At 40.0% G+C, this 15,531-nt stretch overlaps 1 protein-coding gene across 1 annotated transcript in view; it reads right to left on the reverse strand.

Annotated features, from left to right (window-relative positions):
* Nucleotides 1-15,531, reverse strand: part of TPRG1 (tumor protein p63 regulated 1) — a 156,231-nt gene that overhangs the window by 103,403 nt on the left and 37,297 nt on the right. The window contains exon 3 of the mRNA XM_055408077.2: nt 4,108-4,199. Coding sequence (XP_055264052.2) covers nt 4,108-4,199 — 92 coding nt within the window. The remainder of the gene's footprint in view (nt 1-4,107; nt 4,200-15,531) is intronic.

Below are 15,531 nucleotides of genomic sequence, written 5' to 3' on the forward strand. Positions count from 1 at the left end.
ACTTTTAATCTGCATCATTAGCATATCCTCCACTACTTTCTTAAGTTTAGACAATTAACAAAACAATAAAATCAAACTCTGATCTCTGGAGTTCACTTATTTCCATGGTATAATTGCTGCCACCAATTCCAAGCTACCAGCATGACATCACTGAACATGCAGTTAGTGAAAGATGAACACACTATCATATATTATTTCCACCACATGAATAGAATAGGTAAAAATAACCCCAGGTTTCCCAGGTTCCACTAGTACTAAAGAATCCACCTGCCAATGCAGGAGATGTTAGAGATGTGGGTTTGATCCCTGTGTTGGGAAGATCCCCTGGAGGAGGGCATGGCAAACTATTTCAGGATTCTTGCCTGGGAAATCCCATGGACAGAGAAGCCTGGTGGGCTACAGTCCATGGGGTCACACAGAGTCAGACTCGACTTAGCAACTAAAACCACCACCACCTATACTCCTTGGACAGCAAGAAGATCAAACAAGTCCATCCCAAAGGAAATCAACCCTGAATATTCATTGAAAGGACTGATGCTGAAGCTCCAATAATTTGGCCACCTGATGGGAAGAACCAACTCATCGGAAAAGACCCTAATGCTAAGACTGAGGGCAGGAGGAGAAGGGGGAGGCAGAGGGTGAGATGGTTGAATGGCATCACCAACTCAATGGACATGAAATTGAGAAAACTTAGGGATATAGTGAAGGACAGGGAAGCTTGGTGTGCTGCAGTCCATCAGGTCACAAAGAGTTGGATGCGACTTAGCTATTGAACAACAATCTACACTACATTAAAAGGGATTTTACTATTCATGATTCTGAAGATGGAATACTGATTTGAAAGCAGACATTCTTTAGACCACTGATGAGCAACGAAGGATTTCTCATCTCCCCAGAAGAAACTGAAGGTTGATGTACACAAAGCCCAGTCATTTTTGTCATATACAAATAAGTGTTATGCTTAAAAAGAGTCTTGTGTGGTTGGTAAGGCTGGGGAAATTGGTCTATATTACAGCCCCTGAAACTTATAAGAATGGATTCCATTAGAAAAACAAGTAAAGGGGACAAGAGTAGCCCCGGGCTCTCACCTTTCTGGGCCCATGTATTTATATATTTGTTTTGTTTAGTCTTGCTGTTGTTATTTTGGAGGTTTGGTTTTAGTTTTATTATTTCTGCTGGGTGTTTTTTTTTTTTTTTGCTGCACTACAAATGAACAGAAGAGTTAAGTGTGATAAGTCATTCAAAACCTGTATGCATGTCTTTCTTTTGACAAACAACCTCTTATCTTCTGCTTGAACAGTCACAGTGTCTGGGACCTCATTCATTTAGTCCAGATGTCTGAACATCTTTACAACTGGCACCTCTTTCCATTACAAGTAGGCAGTCTGATCAAGCTATAAGGATTAACAGGCAAAGGAAAGTAACTGGTAATGTCTTACTCTGGTAGAAATGACTAAAATCAGATCTTCTTTTGAAACTTGCTTTTGATGGAGGGTCATGGGAGAAGTAAAAGAATTTTAACAGAGAGGATAACCAAAAAAGAACACAAAATCACTACCATTTAAAAAGGAGAAATGGGTTTCAATGCACACAGGAAGAAAGCCTGACAGCAAATAAGCAAATGTGACTGCTTGAAATTCTACATGCATGGGATACACACACAATTGTTGTCCTTAATATAAATGGATATCACAAAATGAAAGCAAAGCAGAAAACCAATTCCTGGAAAGTGCTTACCAACTCTTTGAGCTTCTTATTAGGTTCAGAGCTAGGTACAAACCTTGAGTCTTGGGGGTAAAACTGTTCATATTTATCTGAACACTGCTTGGTTTAGCCTCCTAGTTGATATTAAAGCAAGTACACAATTATGGGGCTAAGCCTCAACACAGATCACAAAATCAGATTTATCTTTGGACAGTTGACATTTACTGGCTATTGTAATCACTAAGCAAAAGCATTCAAACAACTAAAAACCCAGGTCAAATAAAATCAGACAAAATAGGCACTATTAAAGAAATGAGAGAAATGAGAAAGTCACTCAGTCGTGTCCATCCCTTTGTGATCCCATGAACTACAGAGTCCATGGAATTCTCTAGACCAGAATACTGAAGTGGGTAGCCTTTCCCTTCTCCAGGGGATCTTCCCAACCCAGGGATCGAACCCAGGTCTCCCACATTGCAGGCGGATTCTTTACTAGCTGAGCCATAAGGGAAGCCCATTAAAGAAATAACTGATACTATTATTAATATGTGAGAGTTCACACAAACATCCACCACTGAATTGAAAGACCATGTTTGTGCATCCTTTCTTATAAATGAGATACATTGTAGAAATGAATCAGTTAAGTCTTTACCTCTGATGTGACCTTCAGAATTTAAGTAGACATATATCCTAATCAAGGCAGGCTTTTCATTTGCACAAGTCATACTCTACCCTGCGAATGAGAGGTGGAGAGTGGAAAATAATGATGCTAGAGATGGAGATGGATAGATAGAAATAAAAGTAGAGGCTACAAACAACAACAAAAACTAACTATTGGCTTACCAATAGTACTTGTAAACAAAGAAAGGACACTGATATGCATTGAAAAGTCATACGTGCTGGGGACTTTGCTAAGAATTTTACTTTATCTCATTTAGTCATCCTAACACATCATCAAGTATATATCATTATCTCTAATTTATATATTAAGACACAAATGCTCAGAAATTGTCAGGTTGGTTTTCAAAATTCATTTTTATTCAAATATTGGAACCCATTTGAAACAATGATATCGTGGTGTTCAGACAGATGGAAACAAGTTATTTGGTTCTGCATTTCGTTGATTAAGGGCTTTATTCTGCTTGCCTGGATGATTAAACATTCCAGAGTTGCCCTCTGAAAACTTAATCAAAGATGTCCCACCCAGAGGTGAAAGACTAAATGATTCTTCACTCAAGGTATAGAAGTTACTGAACTTTTCTGCTGAAACCTTTGGAGATCATATTACCAAGAAAACTTACTGAACCAATTAGGTATTTGAAGTGGAGTTCTAACTGCATTCTCCTCTTCATATTATGGATTCTGCAGAAAAAAAGACATGCCTCTTACCCTTATTATGTGTATATTTTACCTATTATTGTGAAGACCATGACATTCCTAATATTTGGCTGGTGGGTTAAGTAAAGGTCACATAGACGCTAGAGTTTTTGGGGAGGACAGAAAGGTAACCATCTCTATGGTGTCTTTTGCAATGAAAACCCCTGCAGCTAAGATTAAAACTCGAGAGTGAATAGAGCAGTCAATAAAGTGACAAGGATCTAAGTGTTCGATTTGGTTTTTATTCCAGCTCTGAACAGGTGGCCTGTCTTTTTTTGGCAGTGGTGGGGGAAGGGTTATATTTATTTATTTTTAAATTTTTATTTTATGTTGGAGTATAGCTGATTAACAATGTTGTGTTAGTTTCAGGAGTACAGCAAAGTGACTCAGTTATATATATACATGCATGTTCTTTTTCAGCTTCTTTTTTTCTCATTTAGGTTATTACAGAGTATTGAGCAGAATTCCCTATGCTATACAGTAGGTCCTTGTTGGTTATCTGTTTTAATATAGTAGTGTGTACATGCCAATCCCAATCTCCCAGTCTATCCCTTTCTAACAGGTGGCCTGTCTTTATCCTACATGATTTTTCCTAGTTTTTTTGCTCAAAATTCACATTGTATATGTTGACCTCACCCATCCTCTTTCCCAACCCTCCTTTCCACTGTATGCGGAGTGGGATGGTTAGTAGCATGGTATGATTGGTGAGAAAGTGCTTACAATAGACAGATTGGAACCAGAGAGCTCAATTAGGAGGCTAATGCAATGGTCCTCGTGAGAAATGGTCATGCCCTGAGTTAAGGTAATTGCAGTGATGGCTGAAAGAAACAACTAGCCTGGAAAACAGTTGTAGAAGTCAAACTTGGTCATACTATCAGCCATGGGGTATCACAAGACTTTACTCTCTAACAGGAGAGTAATTGATAATCTCTCTGGAACCAGAAGAAATTCTTCCAGAAATTCTGGCTATCTCCTCTTCTATCATGGTATTGTCAAACAGGAGGAAATCACTTAGTCATAATTACTCACTCTGTCAAGAGCCAGAAGCCTTGGATTGTCTCTCCAGAAGTCTTGGTAATATGGCCTTTCAAGTCTTCCACGGCAGTCTCAATGGCCCCTGGCTGAGTAGGAAGAAGAAAATATCTAGTTTAGAGAAGACTGAGTCCCCTTCATGCTTATGATTAGTCACTATATCCCAGCAACTCCTCCAGAAAGTTGACCAGGAAAGATAATTCTTGGAGTAGCCTGTTGGTTGTTGGCACTGCCTGCCAGAGAGCTTAGTCTTAAATTCTGGTATTTACTAAGTTGCTCTCCTTGTACAGGACAAAAGTGATCCAGGTCCTATAAGCCTTTCATAATCTTACTCTCACTTGTTCAAAGAAATTAGGATCACTGTTTTCAGAGGGCCAGTTTTTCTGATAAACAAATATGTTTATAAGGAAATTCAGTGCATTTAGCAATATGTACTTTTTTTTTAATCAAACTTTTCTCTCTTCAAACAATACATGGAAGTAAAACATAAAAACCTTCCAATATTCTGACTGTAATTCTGCTTCTGGGAAATGAACTTTTTTTGTCTCCTTACCTCTATTTCTTCACCATTCTCCAAGCACGTATTCCTACTATGAGCCTTCCTCTAGTTTAAAAATCGATTGGCGTTCCTTAACAAGATATTCACTTTCCTAGTGGCTGAGCAGTAAAGAAGCCTCCTGCTAATGCAGGAGACATAGATTCAATCCCTGGGTCCAGAAGATCCCCTGGAGAAGGAAATCGTAACCACCTCGAGTATTCTTGCCTGGGAAATCCCATGGACAGAGGAGCCTGGTTGGGGAGAGGGTGGGGGCGGGGGTGGCACTGTAGTCCATGGAGTCATAAAGAGCTGGACACAACTTAGTGACTAAAGAAGAAATTCATAGACACTCAAGCTTAGTGATTTTTAAACTTCAGTGCACATGAGAATCACCTAAAATGTGTTTCTAAAACACAGATTTCTGGGCACTGTCCCCAGAGGTTCTGATTCAGCACTTCTGAGGTGGGCCTGAGAATTTTCATTTCTGTCAAGTTCCTGGGTGATGATATTGGTGTGGGACTCTACTGTAAGAACCATTGTTCTCTAGGCAGTCACTCCCAGCCTCTGTTACTCATCAGAATCACCAGGGGAGCTTTGGAAAATTCTCTCAGGCCAATTATATCAGATCCTCAATGGGTGGGATCCGCATAACAGTACATCAGGATTTTTAAAAGCATTTTGGGTAACTTCAGTGTATAGAACCACTACAGCTCAGGGCTCATCAATTATAAGTCATTTCATTTTATAGGTGTGGAAATAGGGGTCTGCATATGGAAGTAACTTGTCAAGTTCCCTCAGCTAAGAGGTGACTGGCACAAGACAGGAAACCTAGACATTCCACCTCCAGGCACACAACACAGTGCTGATCTCATGCCCAACCCTACAACAAGTATGTTACAAGCTCTCAAGTATGTTATAGCCTCTATGTAACAGGGATTTATACTAAACACCTAATCTTCCATAAATATTAGCATTCCTAATCCTCCTAGTTTGAGATCTTTCCTAAAAAGAAACAGGGATACTAGCCTGGCAAAGACCCATTCAAATATATTTTTCTCCCAGAGGTGAGTGGGTTGTAGGATTTGGGGTTGCTTGTTTTCTCAGTCTTTGACAAAAGGCTTTGAAAAATTTTGACCATAGAGTCCATTGGTTAAGAAAAATCTTACATGAATCCACATGTAAAATATAGGAAAAGAAGTAAAGAAACCACCTGCAATATGGGAGACCTGGGTTTGATCCTTGGGCTGGGAAGATCCCCTGCAGAAGGGAAAGGCTACCCATTACAGTATTCTGGCCTGGAAAATTATATGGACTGTATAGTCCATGGGCTCGCAAAGAGTCAGACACAACTGAGCGACTTTCACTTTCATACTTTCACTTTTCCCCCTCCCTTCCAATTCATTCCACACAGTCCAAGTCATCCTGAAATTTGCAGGACAACTACTCAGAGTTGCATGACCTGGGTTAATATTCCAGATCTGTCATGAACAAGTTCTTTGACCGCTAGACAATGATTTACTGTCCTTGGCCTCCATTTCTTTATCTATAAGACAAATGAGTAGACTGAAACAAAGCTTTCCAAGCCAAGCTGATGATCAAAACCTCCTGGAAATCTTTAAGAAAATATAATCACAGACTTTACACCTAGAAATTCTGGTTTCTCAATTTTAACAAGTTTCCTGTTGAATTGGACAGTCAGCCAGTAGACGGAATGATTTCTGACTCTTTTGTCATCCTCTGCTGCTGGTTGAAGGGCTATCAGAAAGCTAATACAGCACCCCAGGCCAGCTGAACCTGATGTGTCATGAAATCAATAAGTTCTGGGACATTCATTAAATATGCTTTGTGCTCCCATTGACACAGGAGGTTGTATCATCACTGATCCAGTCCCAGGTGGCACAGATAGTAAAGAATATGCCTACAATGAGGGAGACCTGGGTTCAATCCCTGGGTTGGGAAGATCCCCTGGAGGAGGGTATGGCAACCCACTCCAGTCTTTTTGCCTGGAGAATCCCCATGGACAGAGGAGCCTGGCAGGCTACAGTCTATGGGGTTGCAAAGAATAAAACGTGACAGAGTGACAAAGCACAGCATAGCTGGTAGGACTGGTCTATGCTTCATGGAAATTTCAGGGGATTCTGTGACAATTCTCTCATCACGCGTCCTCAGCTCTCCATGATGCAACCTGACTCTACCAGGCTCGATGGTCAAAGTTCTCTGAAAAATGATACTTTCTTTGATGATTCATCATGGCTATTTTTCCTGTCTCTCTTCCTGTATCCATGTAATTTCTTCTTCAGCTAATATAACTTGGTAGTGAAACTAGTACTTTTCAGAATAAAGAAATTAGAAGTAGAATTGGAGAATAATGAAATAATCCTGAAATAAGCATTTTGTTGAATGCTTTAATACCAGGCACTTTGCCAAAAATTTGTAAAGACAAATAAAAGAATGTAGAATTTTTCAAAACTTTACTTGTCTTTTCTATGAAAGGCAATCAGCAAAATCTATCAAAATGATCTATCCTTTGATCCACACATTCCATTTCTGTGAAGTTATACTACTGACACTCTTGCATATGTACAAAATGACATATGCATAGTTTTCTCTGCAGCCTGGTTTGAGGATAGCAAAAACTTGGAAACCATGCAAAAGTCTAGCAATAGGAGACTCGTTAGGTATATCATGGGGCACACTCAGTTCAGTTCAGTTCAGTTCAGTCCAGTCGCTCAGTCGTGTCCGACTCTTTGCGACCCCATGAACCGCAGCACGCCAGGCCTCCCTGTCCATCACCAACTCCCGGAGTTCACTCAAACTCATGTCCACAGAGTCGGTGATGCCATCCAGCTATCTCATTCCCTGTCGTCCCCGTCTCCTCCCACCCCCAATCCCTTCTAGCATCAGACTCTTTTCTAGTGAGTCAACTTGTCGCATGAGGTGGCCAAAGTATTGCAGTTTCAGCTTTAGCATCAGTCCTTCCAATGAACACCCAGGATTGATCTCCTTTAGAATGGACTGGTTGGATCTCCTTGCAGTCCAAGGGACTCTCAAGAGTCTTCTCCAGCACCACAGTTCAAAAGCATCAATTCTTTGGCACTCAGCTTTCTTCACAGTCCAACTCTCACATCCATACATGACCACGGGAAAAACCATAGCCTTGACTAGACGGACCTTGGTTGGCAAAGTAATGTCTCTTCTTTTTAATATGCTATCTAGGTTGGTCATTACTTTCCTTCCAAGAAGTAAGCGTCTTTTAATTTCATGGCTGCAATCAGCATCTGTAGTGATTTTGGAGCCCAAAAAAATAAAGTCTGACACTGTTTCCACTGTTTCCCCATCTATTTCCCATGAAGTGATGGGACCAGATGCCATGATCTTCGTTTTCTGAATGTTGAGCTTCAAGCCAAACTTTTCACTCTCCTCTTTCACTTTCAACAAGAGGCCTTTGAGTTCCTCTTCACTTTCTGCCATAAGGGTGGTGTCATCTGCATATCTGAGGTTATTGATATTTCTTGCAATGAAATATGATAAATACATAAAAAATGAAGAAACATACATCATCATTTGTGTAAAAAGGGGAGGAATGGATAAGAATAAGTATTTTTGTTTGTTTGTACACACCTAAAGTCACTCTAGAAGGATACACAGAAAATATTAACAGGCGTTCCCTATAGGTAGGGAAGGAACGTGATGGTGGACACAGTGTATAGAGGTGTTGTTTTACTATGCATCCTTGTGTGGATGCTCAACTCTTTTCTACCCCATGGATTGTAGTCCATCAGGCTCCTCTGTCCATGAGATTTCCCAGGCAAGAATACTGGAGTCAGTTGCCATTTCCTACTCTAGGGGATCTTCCCAACCCAGGGATCGAATCTGCATCCTCCTGTACTGAGCCTCCTGCATTGCGGTTGATTCTTTACTTCTGAGCCACCAGTGAAACCCATTGTTTTACTATACACCTTTTCAAAAGTTAAAGGTTAATATTAAAGTGGATTCTTTAGAGAACAGTTTGGAAATCTCTGAAGTCCTGTCTGGGTACTCACTGCCTGAGTTCTCACCTTCAGTAGAAACATCAATCACGCCTTTACGGAACAGTTATGCATCGTCCTGATAAAGTATTTTACTCTTCTCCATTTGTTACTCTTGGTTACTATGATACATTAACTTCAGCCATTTACTGTCAAAAATACAATAAAGTGTGTGAACCTTTTGACTTGTGTGCAGGACAAGGTTTTAAATCTCAGCCTTTCGGGTTGCTGTGAGTCAACACTGCAACTTACACTGCATTTGCCACATAGCCTTATCATTCCCCAAATCAGTCTACATGCATTTGTTAGATAGATGTGATACCATTAACTGTAATAGCTGTTTGGAAATGCCAAAAACACTGAGAACACTGAAGAATAAAAGACTCTATTTTCCTTCTCCTTGTTAATACTAAATAGAAGGAAACCTTTGTACCAGGATCGGGGGATCAGATGATTACTACAGTGGAACAATTAGCTCTGAGACTCCTTGCAGCCTGAGACTCTAAGGGAAGTATATTGGAATAATATGTACTCATCATCCGATCAAAGAAAGCTTAGCAGGAGGGTACCCATACATTTCTAATTCTAAATTTTAAGGAAAAAATCATTAGGGGGATCCTTATTTTTAAGTCAAGGTTGTATATTGTTACCCTACTTATTTAACTTATATGCAGAGTACATCATGAGGAATGCTGGGCTGGAGGAAGCACACGCTGGAATCAAGATTACCGAGAGAAATATCAATAACCTCAGATATGCAGATGACACCACCCTTATGGCAGAAAGTGCAGAAGAACTAAAGAGCTTCTTGACGAAAGTGAAAGAGGAGAGTGAAAAAGTTGGCTTAAAGCTCAACATTCAAAAACTAAGATCATGGCTTCTGATCCCATCACTTCATAGCAAATAGATGGGGAAACAGTGGTTGACTTTATTTTTCTGGGCTCCAAAATCACTGCAGTTGTAACTGCAGCCATAAAATTAAAAGATGCTTACTCCTTGGAAGGAAAGTTATGACCAACCTAGATAGCATATTAAAAAGCAAAGACAAAGAAAAACACCAATACAATATACTAACGCATATATATGGAATTTAGAAAGATGCAAATGATAACCCTGTATACGAGACAGCAAAAGAGACACAGATGTATAGAACAGTCTTTGGGACTCTGTGCGAGAGGGTGAGGGTGGGAATGGTTTTTTTGAGAATGGCACTGAAACATGTATATTATCATATGTGAAATGAATCGCCAGTTCAGGGTCGATGCATGTTACAGGATGCTCGGGGCTGGTATGCGGGGATGACCCAGAGGGAGGATAAGGGGAGGAGGGAGGTGGGAGGGCGGTTCGGGAGGGGGAACTCATGTACACCCGGGGAGGATTCATGTCCATGTATGGCAAAACCAACCAATATAATATTGTAAAATAATTAGCCTCCAATAAAAAATAAAAAAAAAAAAAAGCAGAGACATTACTTTGCCAACCAAGGTCCATCTAGTAAAGGCTATGGTTTTTCCAGTGGTCATGTATGGATGTGAGAGTTGGACTATAAAGAAAGCTGAGTGCCAAAGAATTGATGCTTTTGAACTGTGGTGTTGGAGAAGACACTTGAGAGTCCCTTGGACTGCAAGGAGATCCAACCAGTCCATCCTAAAGGAGATCAGTCCTGGGTGTTCATTGGAAGGACTGATGTTGAAGCTGAAACTCCAATACTTTGGCTACCTGATGCAAAGAGCTGACTCACTTGAAAAGACCCTAATGCTGGGAAAGATTGAGGGCAGGAGGAGAAGGGGATGACAGAAGATGAAATGGTTGGATGGCATCACCGACTCGATGGACATGAGTTTGAGTGAACTCTGGGAGTTGGTGATGGACAGGGAGGCCTGGCATGTTGCAGTTCATGGGGTCGCAAAGAGTCGGACATGACTGAGCGACTGAACTGAATTGAACATGACATAATGAGCAATAACTTCTCTGATGTCTAGCCCTAAATAGTTTCAGTCAAATGTACTGAGGGAAGTTCAAGGACATAAGTATTTGCTGTTGTTGAACTTATTTTATTTTGGACTTAGCTGATTAACAATGTTGCAATAGTTTCAGGTACACAGCAGAGTGACTCAGCCATACATATAAAAGACATATGTATTTGTCTCCTTGCCTTTCCTTGAGCTAGCCTAGCTTGGGAGTCAACTGTCACACAAACAATATTCATGTCTGCTATTAATATTTTTCCTTGTAATGGACACTTTAGCCAGACAGTGAAAAGAAAGGACAGAGTGGAAGAGTTCTCCTAGGGACTCAGACACAGTCAGCTCTCTCTTGCGGGGGTCATTGTCCTCAGAAAGGGTTTGCTTTGTGGTAAATTGATAAGGTAAGAAACCAGTTCTGATTCGTAAAACCCACACAAATTTGTCTCTCTCTGAAAGAAATACTTATCTCATAATTGTTAAGGATCTATGCTCAGATAGAAACATCAACTTTTATTACCATCTTCAAAGCATTTCAGTGTAAGGAGGGGAATCCAGAAACCTTCTGCCCAGTGAGATATATAATTTCTAAGCCAGAGCGAAGCTCACACAGGCAATAACAATACAACTAATATATTTAGTTGTTCCCAGTACAAGAGCAAGACACAGGGAAGCCTATAGTAAGAGAAGAGGGAAAAGGAGAGTATGAAAGCCAAATTAGTGTCATGAAGGCAATGACATCTTGCCACACAATGGGAAGTCCCAAACCTGCTTATTAAAGTCTCGTTCCTCACAATAGAACACAGGCTATAAAAAGGCCACAGGGAACCATTAATTAAATATTAAAAGATCAAATAGTTTTAGTCCCATTAGTTTGTATGTAATTTACATTCTCAAGTATAAATTTAGAGATAATTCCCCATCTCTAATCGCTTTCAACTTTCTGATAAGGTATCTGCAAATATAGAGTCCTACAGGGAGTTTAAATATATCTTTCCCCATGCAGATCAAGTATTGTTCCTTTCATAAGAAGTTGCTTTTGAATATCACTCTCTACAACTAAAGTGATTATCATAATATACCTCAAGTTATTAGCCTTGAGGGGTACTTTTGTTGAGAGAAGGCAGTAGGCCATTTTTAGACATGTCTAAGCAATAATAGCAAATGAACAAAAATAGGAGGAAAAGGTTATCCAAGCAGACTGATAGCAACTGGTTCAGACCCTCATTATGTGAGTCCTCATTCACTGTCCAAGGTCAGAGGCAGTGGATAGGTGGCACAAAGTGCCAGGAATCCTGGGTTCCAGGCCTGCCATGGCCCCTAAGATGCCAAAGAGAAGTCACATCAGCTTTGTGTGTCCTAGCGGTAGGATTAGATATTCTCTGAGGCCCTTCCTGGCTTGAAGCAAGAATGTCACTAAGCCATATCGGAAGGGCAAAGTTGCAGTAAATAAACACTTGTCTGGAAGACTGAGGAAAGAAAGCAACAGCACAGAATGACCCATAAAATAACATAAGAGGTTTCAGGGACCAGATTAACTTGTTTTATGACCAGATATTCAGAGATGTGATCTAATGCACAATGTTATGATGCTAAAAATGCCTCTTGTTTGCCCTAAGTTGTCTTATATTCCCATATCCAACTTGAAACTCATATAATTGATCCTTCCTCTTATGATAGCATTAGGTATCCATACCTGGCAGCTAAGAAATTGAGTCCATCTGCCTCAGTGAGCCAAGGAATAACTTTCCCTTCCAAGTTAAAAGATATGAACAAAAAGCAGCCTAAATATACAGCAAAACTTAAATAAATTGTACCACATTTCCATGATACTTCTCTGGTGGCTCAAACAGCAAAGGATTTGCCTGCAATGCAGGCTATCCGGGTTCAATCCCTGGGTTGGGAAGATCCCCTCGAGAAGGGAATGACTACACATGCCAGTATTCTTGCCTAGGGAATCCCCAGGACAGAGGAGCCTGGTAGGTGACACTCCATGGGGTTGCAAAGAGTCAGACATAACTGAGCACCTGAGCACACACAACAGATATAACCCTATGTTTTACACAATAAAATGTACATGTAAGAAAAAAGTAAGAAAGAATATTCACCAAAATGCATAAAAGGATATTTATATATTTTCGTTAACTTTGAGCTGTGGAATTATAAACCACCTCCAGTGAAATTACTTTAAAACCTTATAATAAAATGCAAGGTCAAGAAATTTTTCTACTCAGTCTTACTGATCTGCATTTGCCACATAGCCTTAAAATTCTTACACTGTAATAAATTGATTTCTTTTAAATCACTGCATGGGATCAAGAACTATGAATGGGAATTGGGAAACATCAACTCTAAACCCAACTTTGGTTCTTACTAGCTTCTTGGGCAAGTCAGTACGCACTGTGTTAGGACTTCAGGTGAGCCACCGGCCCTCTCTGGGTCTTAGCTGCCACTAAAAATGAGAATGTTGACTAGCAACTTGGTGTTCAAAGTGTGATCTGTGGACAGAAAGCATGAGTATTTCCATAGAGTGCATATAAATGCAAAATCTAAGGCCTCATCCCAGACCTACTGAATCAGACCAATGTTCTAACAAGCTTTTCAGGTAATCTGTTTGCCTGATCAAGCTGAGAAGCACGGCACCAGATCATCACTGGACTAGATCTCTTTTCAACTCCAAGAAGTGATACCTTGTGATGTGATGAATGTTTCATAGGTCTGAGTCATTCACAATCCTGGTCTGATTTAATTATCCCTTGAGAAAATGAGTTAGCTCCCTTCATTTAAATCTCTTTGCTGCTACAGACCCTATATGTCTACACTTATACCTTACTTTAGAGGTCATGGTGAAGTCATGGGCATCTTAATGCCATTCCTTATTACCACTTACAGAACTGTGAATGCCAAATTAACCAAAAAAAAAAAGGAAGAAAGTATTTAGAATAGCAAGAGATGCTGTTTATGAAATGTTAATAGATGTGTCTTACACTGTATTAAGAACACTTTAAAAAGTAGCTTATTTAAACTCTCAGATAAAACTGACATTTTATTCATACTTTGAAGACAAGAAATTTATATATATATATATATACATATACACCACACACACCCATCTCCTCGCATTTCCTCAGCTACCACCACATCAACAGATCTATGGTTTACAAGGTAGTAAAACCGGATCATTCCTTTATTTATTCAAACTAATGTTTATCATTGCTTCAGTCAAACCAACAATCTCATTTTCATTATCCTAGAATGCATTAAAGCACATTCATTATACTCATGTGCTAAAAAAAAAAAAAAGAAAACAAGAAGAAAAAAAAAATCTCTTCATATTTTGTCTCTTAGTCTGAAGGAAAGTGAATGCTGACTGCCTTGGGAATGTAGCCCTCACAATTACCTCCTAAAGAGTCCTCGTGTCTACTTCAGACTCACTGACAAAATTAGAAGAAAGTTTTCCCTCCCAAGCTCTTGACAACTTAAAATTTGTTTTCTATACACCTGGCGGAAAAGATGTTCTTCACATGAATCAGAGTCAGTAATAGAAAACCTTTACTAAAACATCCTAAATTCAATTGTACTTAATGGTAGAAAGACCACCGGACTTAGAAGATACAGAGTCTAGCTACAGCGCTTACACTAATATCATATGACTTAGTCACTTAACTCCTCTGAAGCTTCAATGCATTTACTCCTAAAACAAGAATGATAAGCCTTTCTCTGCCTACTTCACAGTGCTACTCCAGGGGACTGTCTCTTATAAGCTACACAGAGCCACACAAATAAAAGCATCATGTAAATAAATAAATAAAAGCTCTGTTGTAACTTTACAATAATTTACAGAATCCTTGCAAACCACAGATCTGTGTCAATTTAGCTAAGCTGTAACTACATTTTCTAGAATTCCCTTTCTTGTCTGCTTCCAAATTAGTGTTGGCCACAACAGACATTTGTGTCAGACTTGAAAGGCAGAAGTGAAACATCAGTCGTGCTCTTGCTGAAGATCAGGGCAGGCCTATTAGACCCCATCGTTCAAAGCTGCTGATATCTTGTTTACTTGATGGCATGAAAGGGGGTGGGGGAAGCCCCTGGTCCTATACCTTCTCTTGTTACAGTCAGACTTCCTCCCTCAGATCCTCCTTTCCTGAACTGAGTAAGTGTGTAGCTTACTTGGTGGAGAGCACTGGCTTTTCCTGAAAATGACTCACATCTTCAAGTCCAAACTTGGTGGGAGAGCAACACAGGATCCATTTTTCTGTGGTGGGTGCTGCTGGATCAAAGTGAAAAGTGAAAGTGAAGTCGCTCAGTCGTGTCCGACTCTTTGCAACCCCATGGACTGTAGCCCACCAGGCTCCTCCGTCCATGGAATTTTCCAAGCAAGCATCCTGGAGTGGCCATATCCTTCTCCAGGAGATCTTCCCAGCCCAGGGATCGAACCCCGGTCTCCCGCATTGCAGGTAGATGCTTTACCATCTGAGCCACCAGAGAATTCTAATTCATTCATGTAGGTTCCCCTGTTCCATAGTCCTACTACACAACAGCCAGTTGGTTTGATGTATAGCACCTCCAGACCCATCAACAGATGCAAAGACAACAGCTTTGCATAGATTTCTCAGGCAGCTCTCTTAATTGTACCAGCTTGCAATGATACATCTCTTATTCCATATCATTCATCACTGTTCTTCTCTCATCTAACCCTGACAGATACATCATCACTATCAAAAAAGTGGACTTTCTAAGAGATGCTTTGATTTTTATCCCAGATATATCTTACAACTAAACTTTGCATATTCAAAAAAGTTAACATGCTTTGGAAAACAAGCCATTTGCTTTACATATGCAAAAACACACAAACACACACATAATAAGGAACATGCCAGCAATTTGCACA

The sequence above is a fragment of the Moschus berezovskii genome, chromosome 1 (assembly GCF_049115385.1).
Source record: "Moschus berezovskii isolate FMDL1 chromosome 1, NW_MosBer_1.0, whole genome shotgun sequence".
Lineage (NCBI taxonomy): Eukaryota > Metazoa > Chordata > Mammalia > Artiodactyla > Moschidae > Moschus > Moschus berezovskii.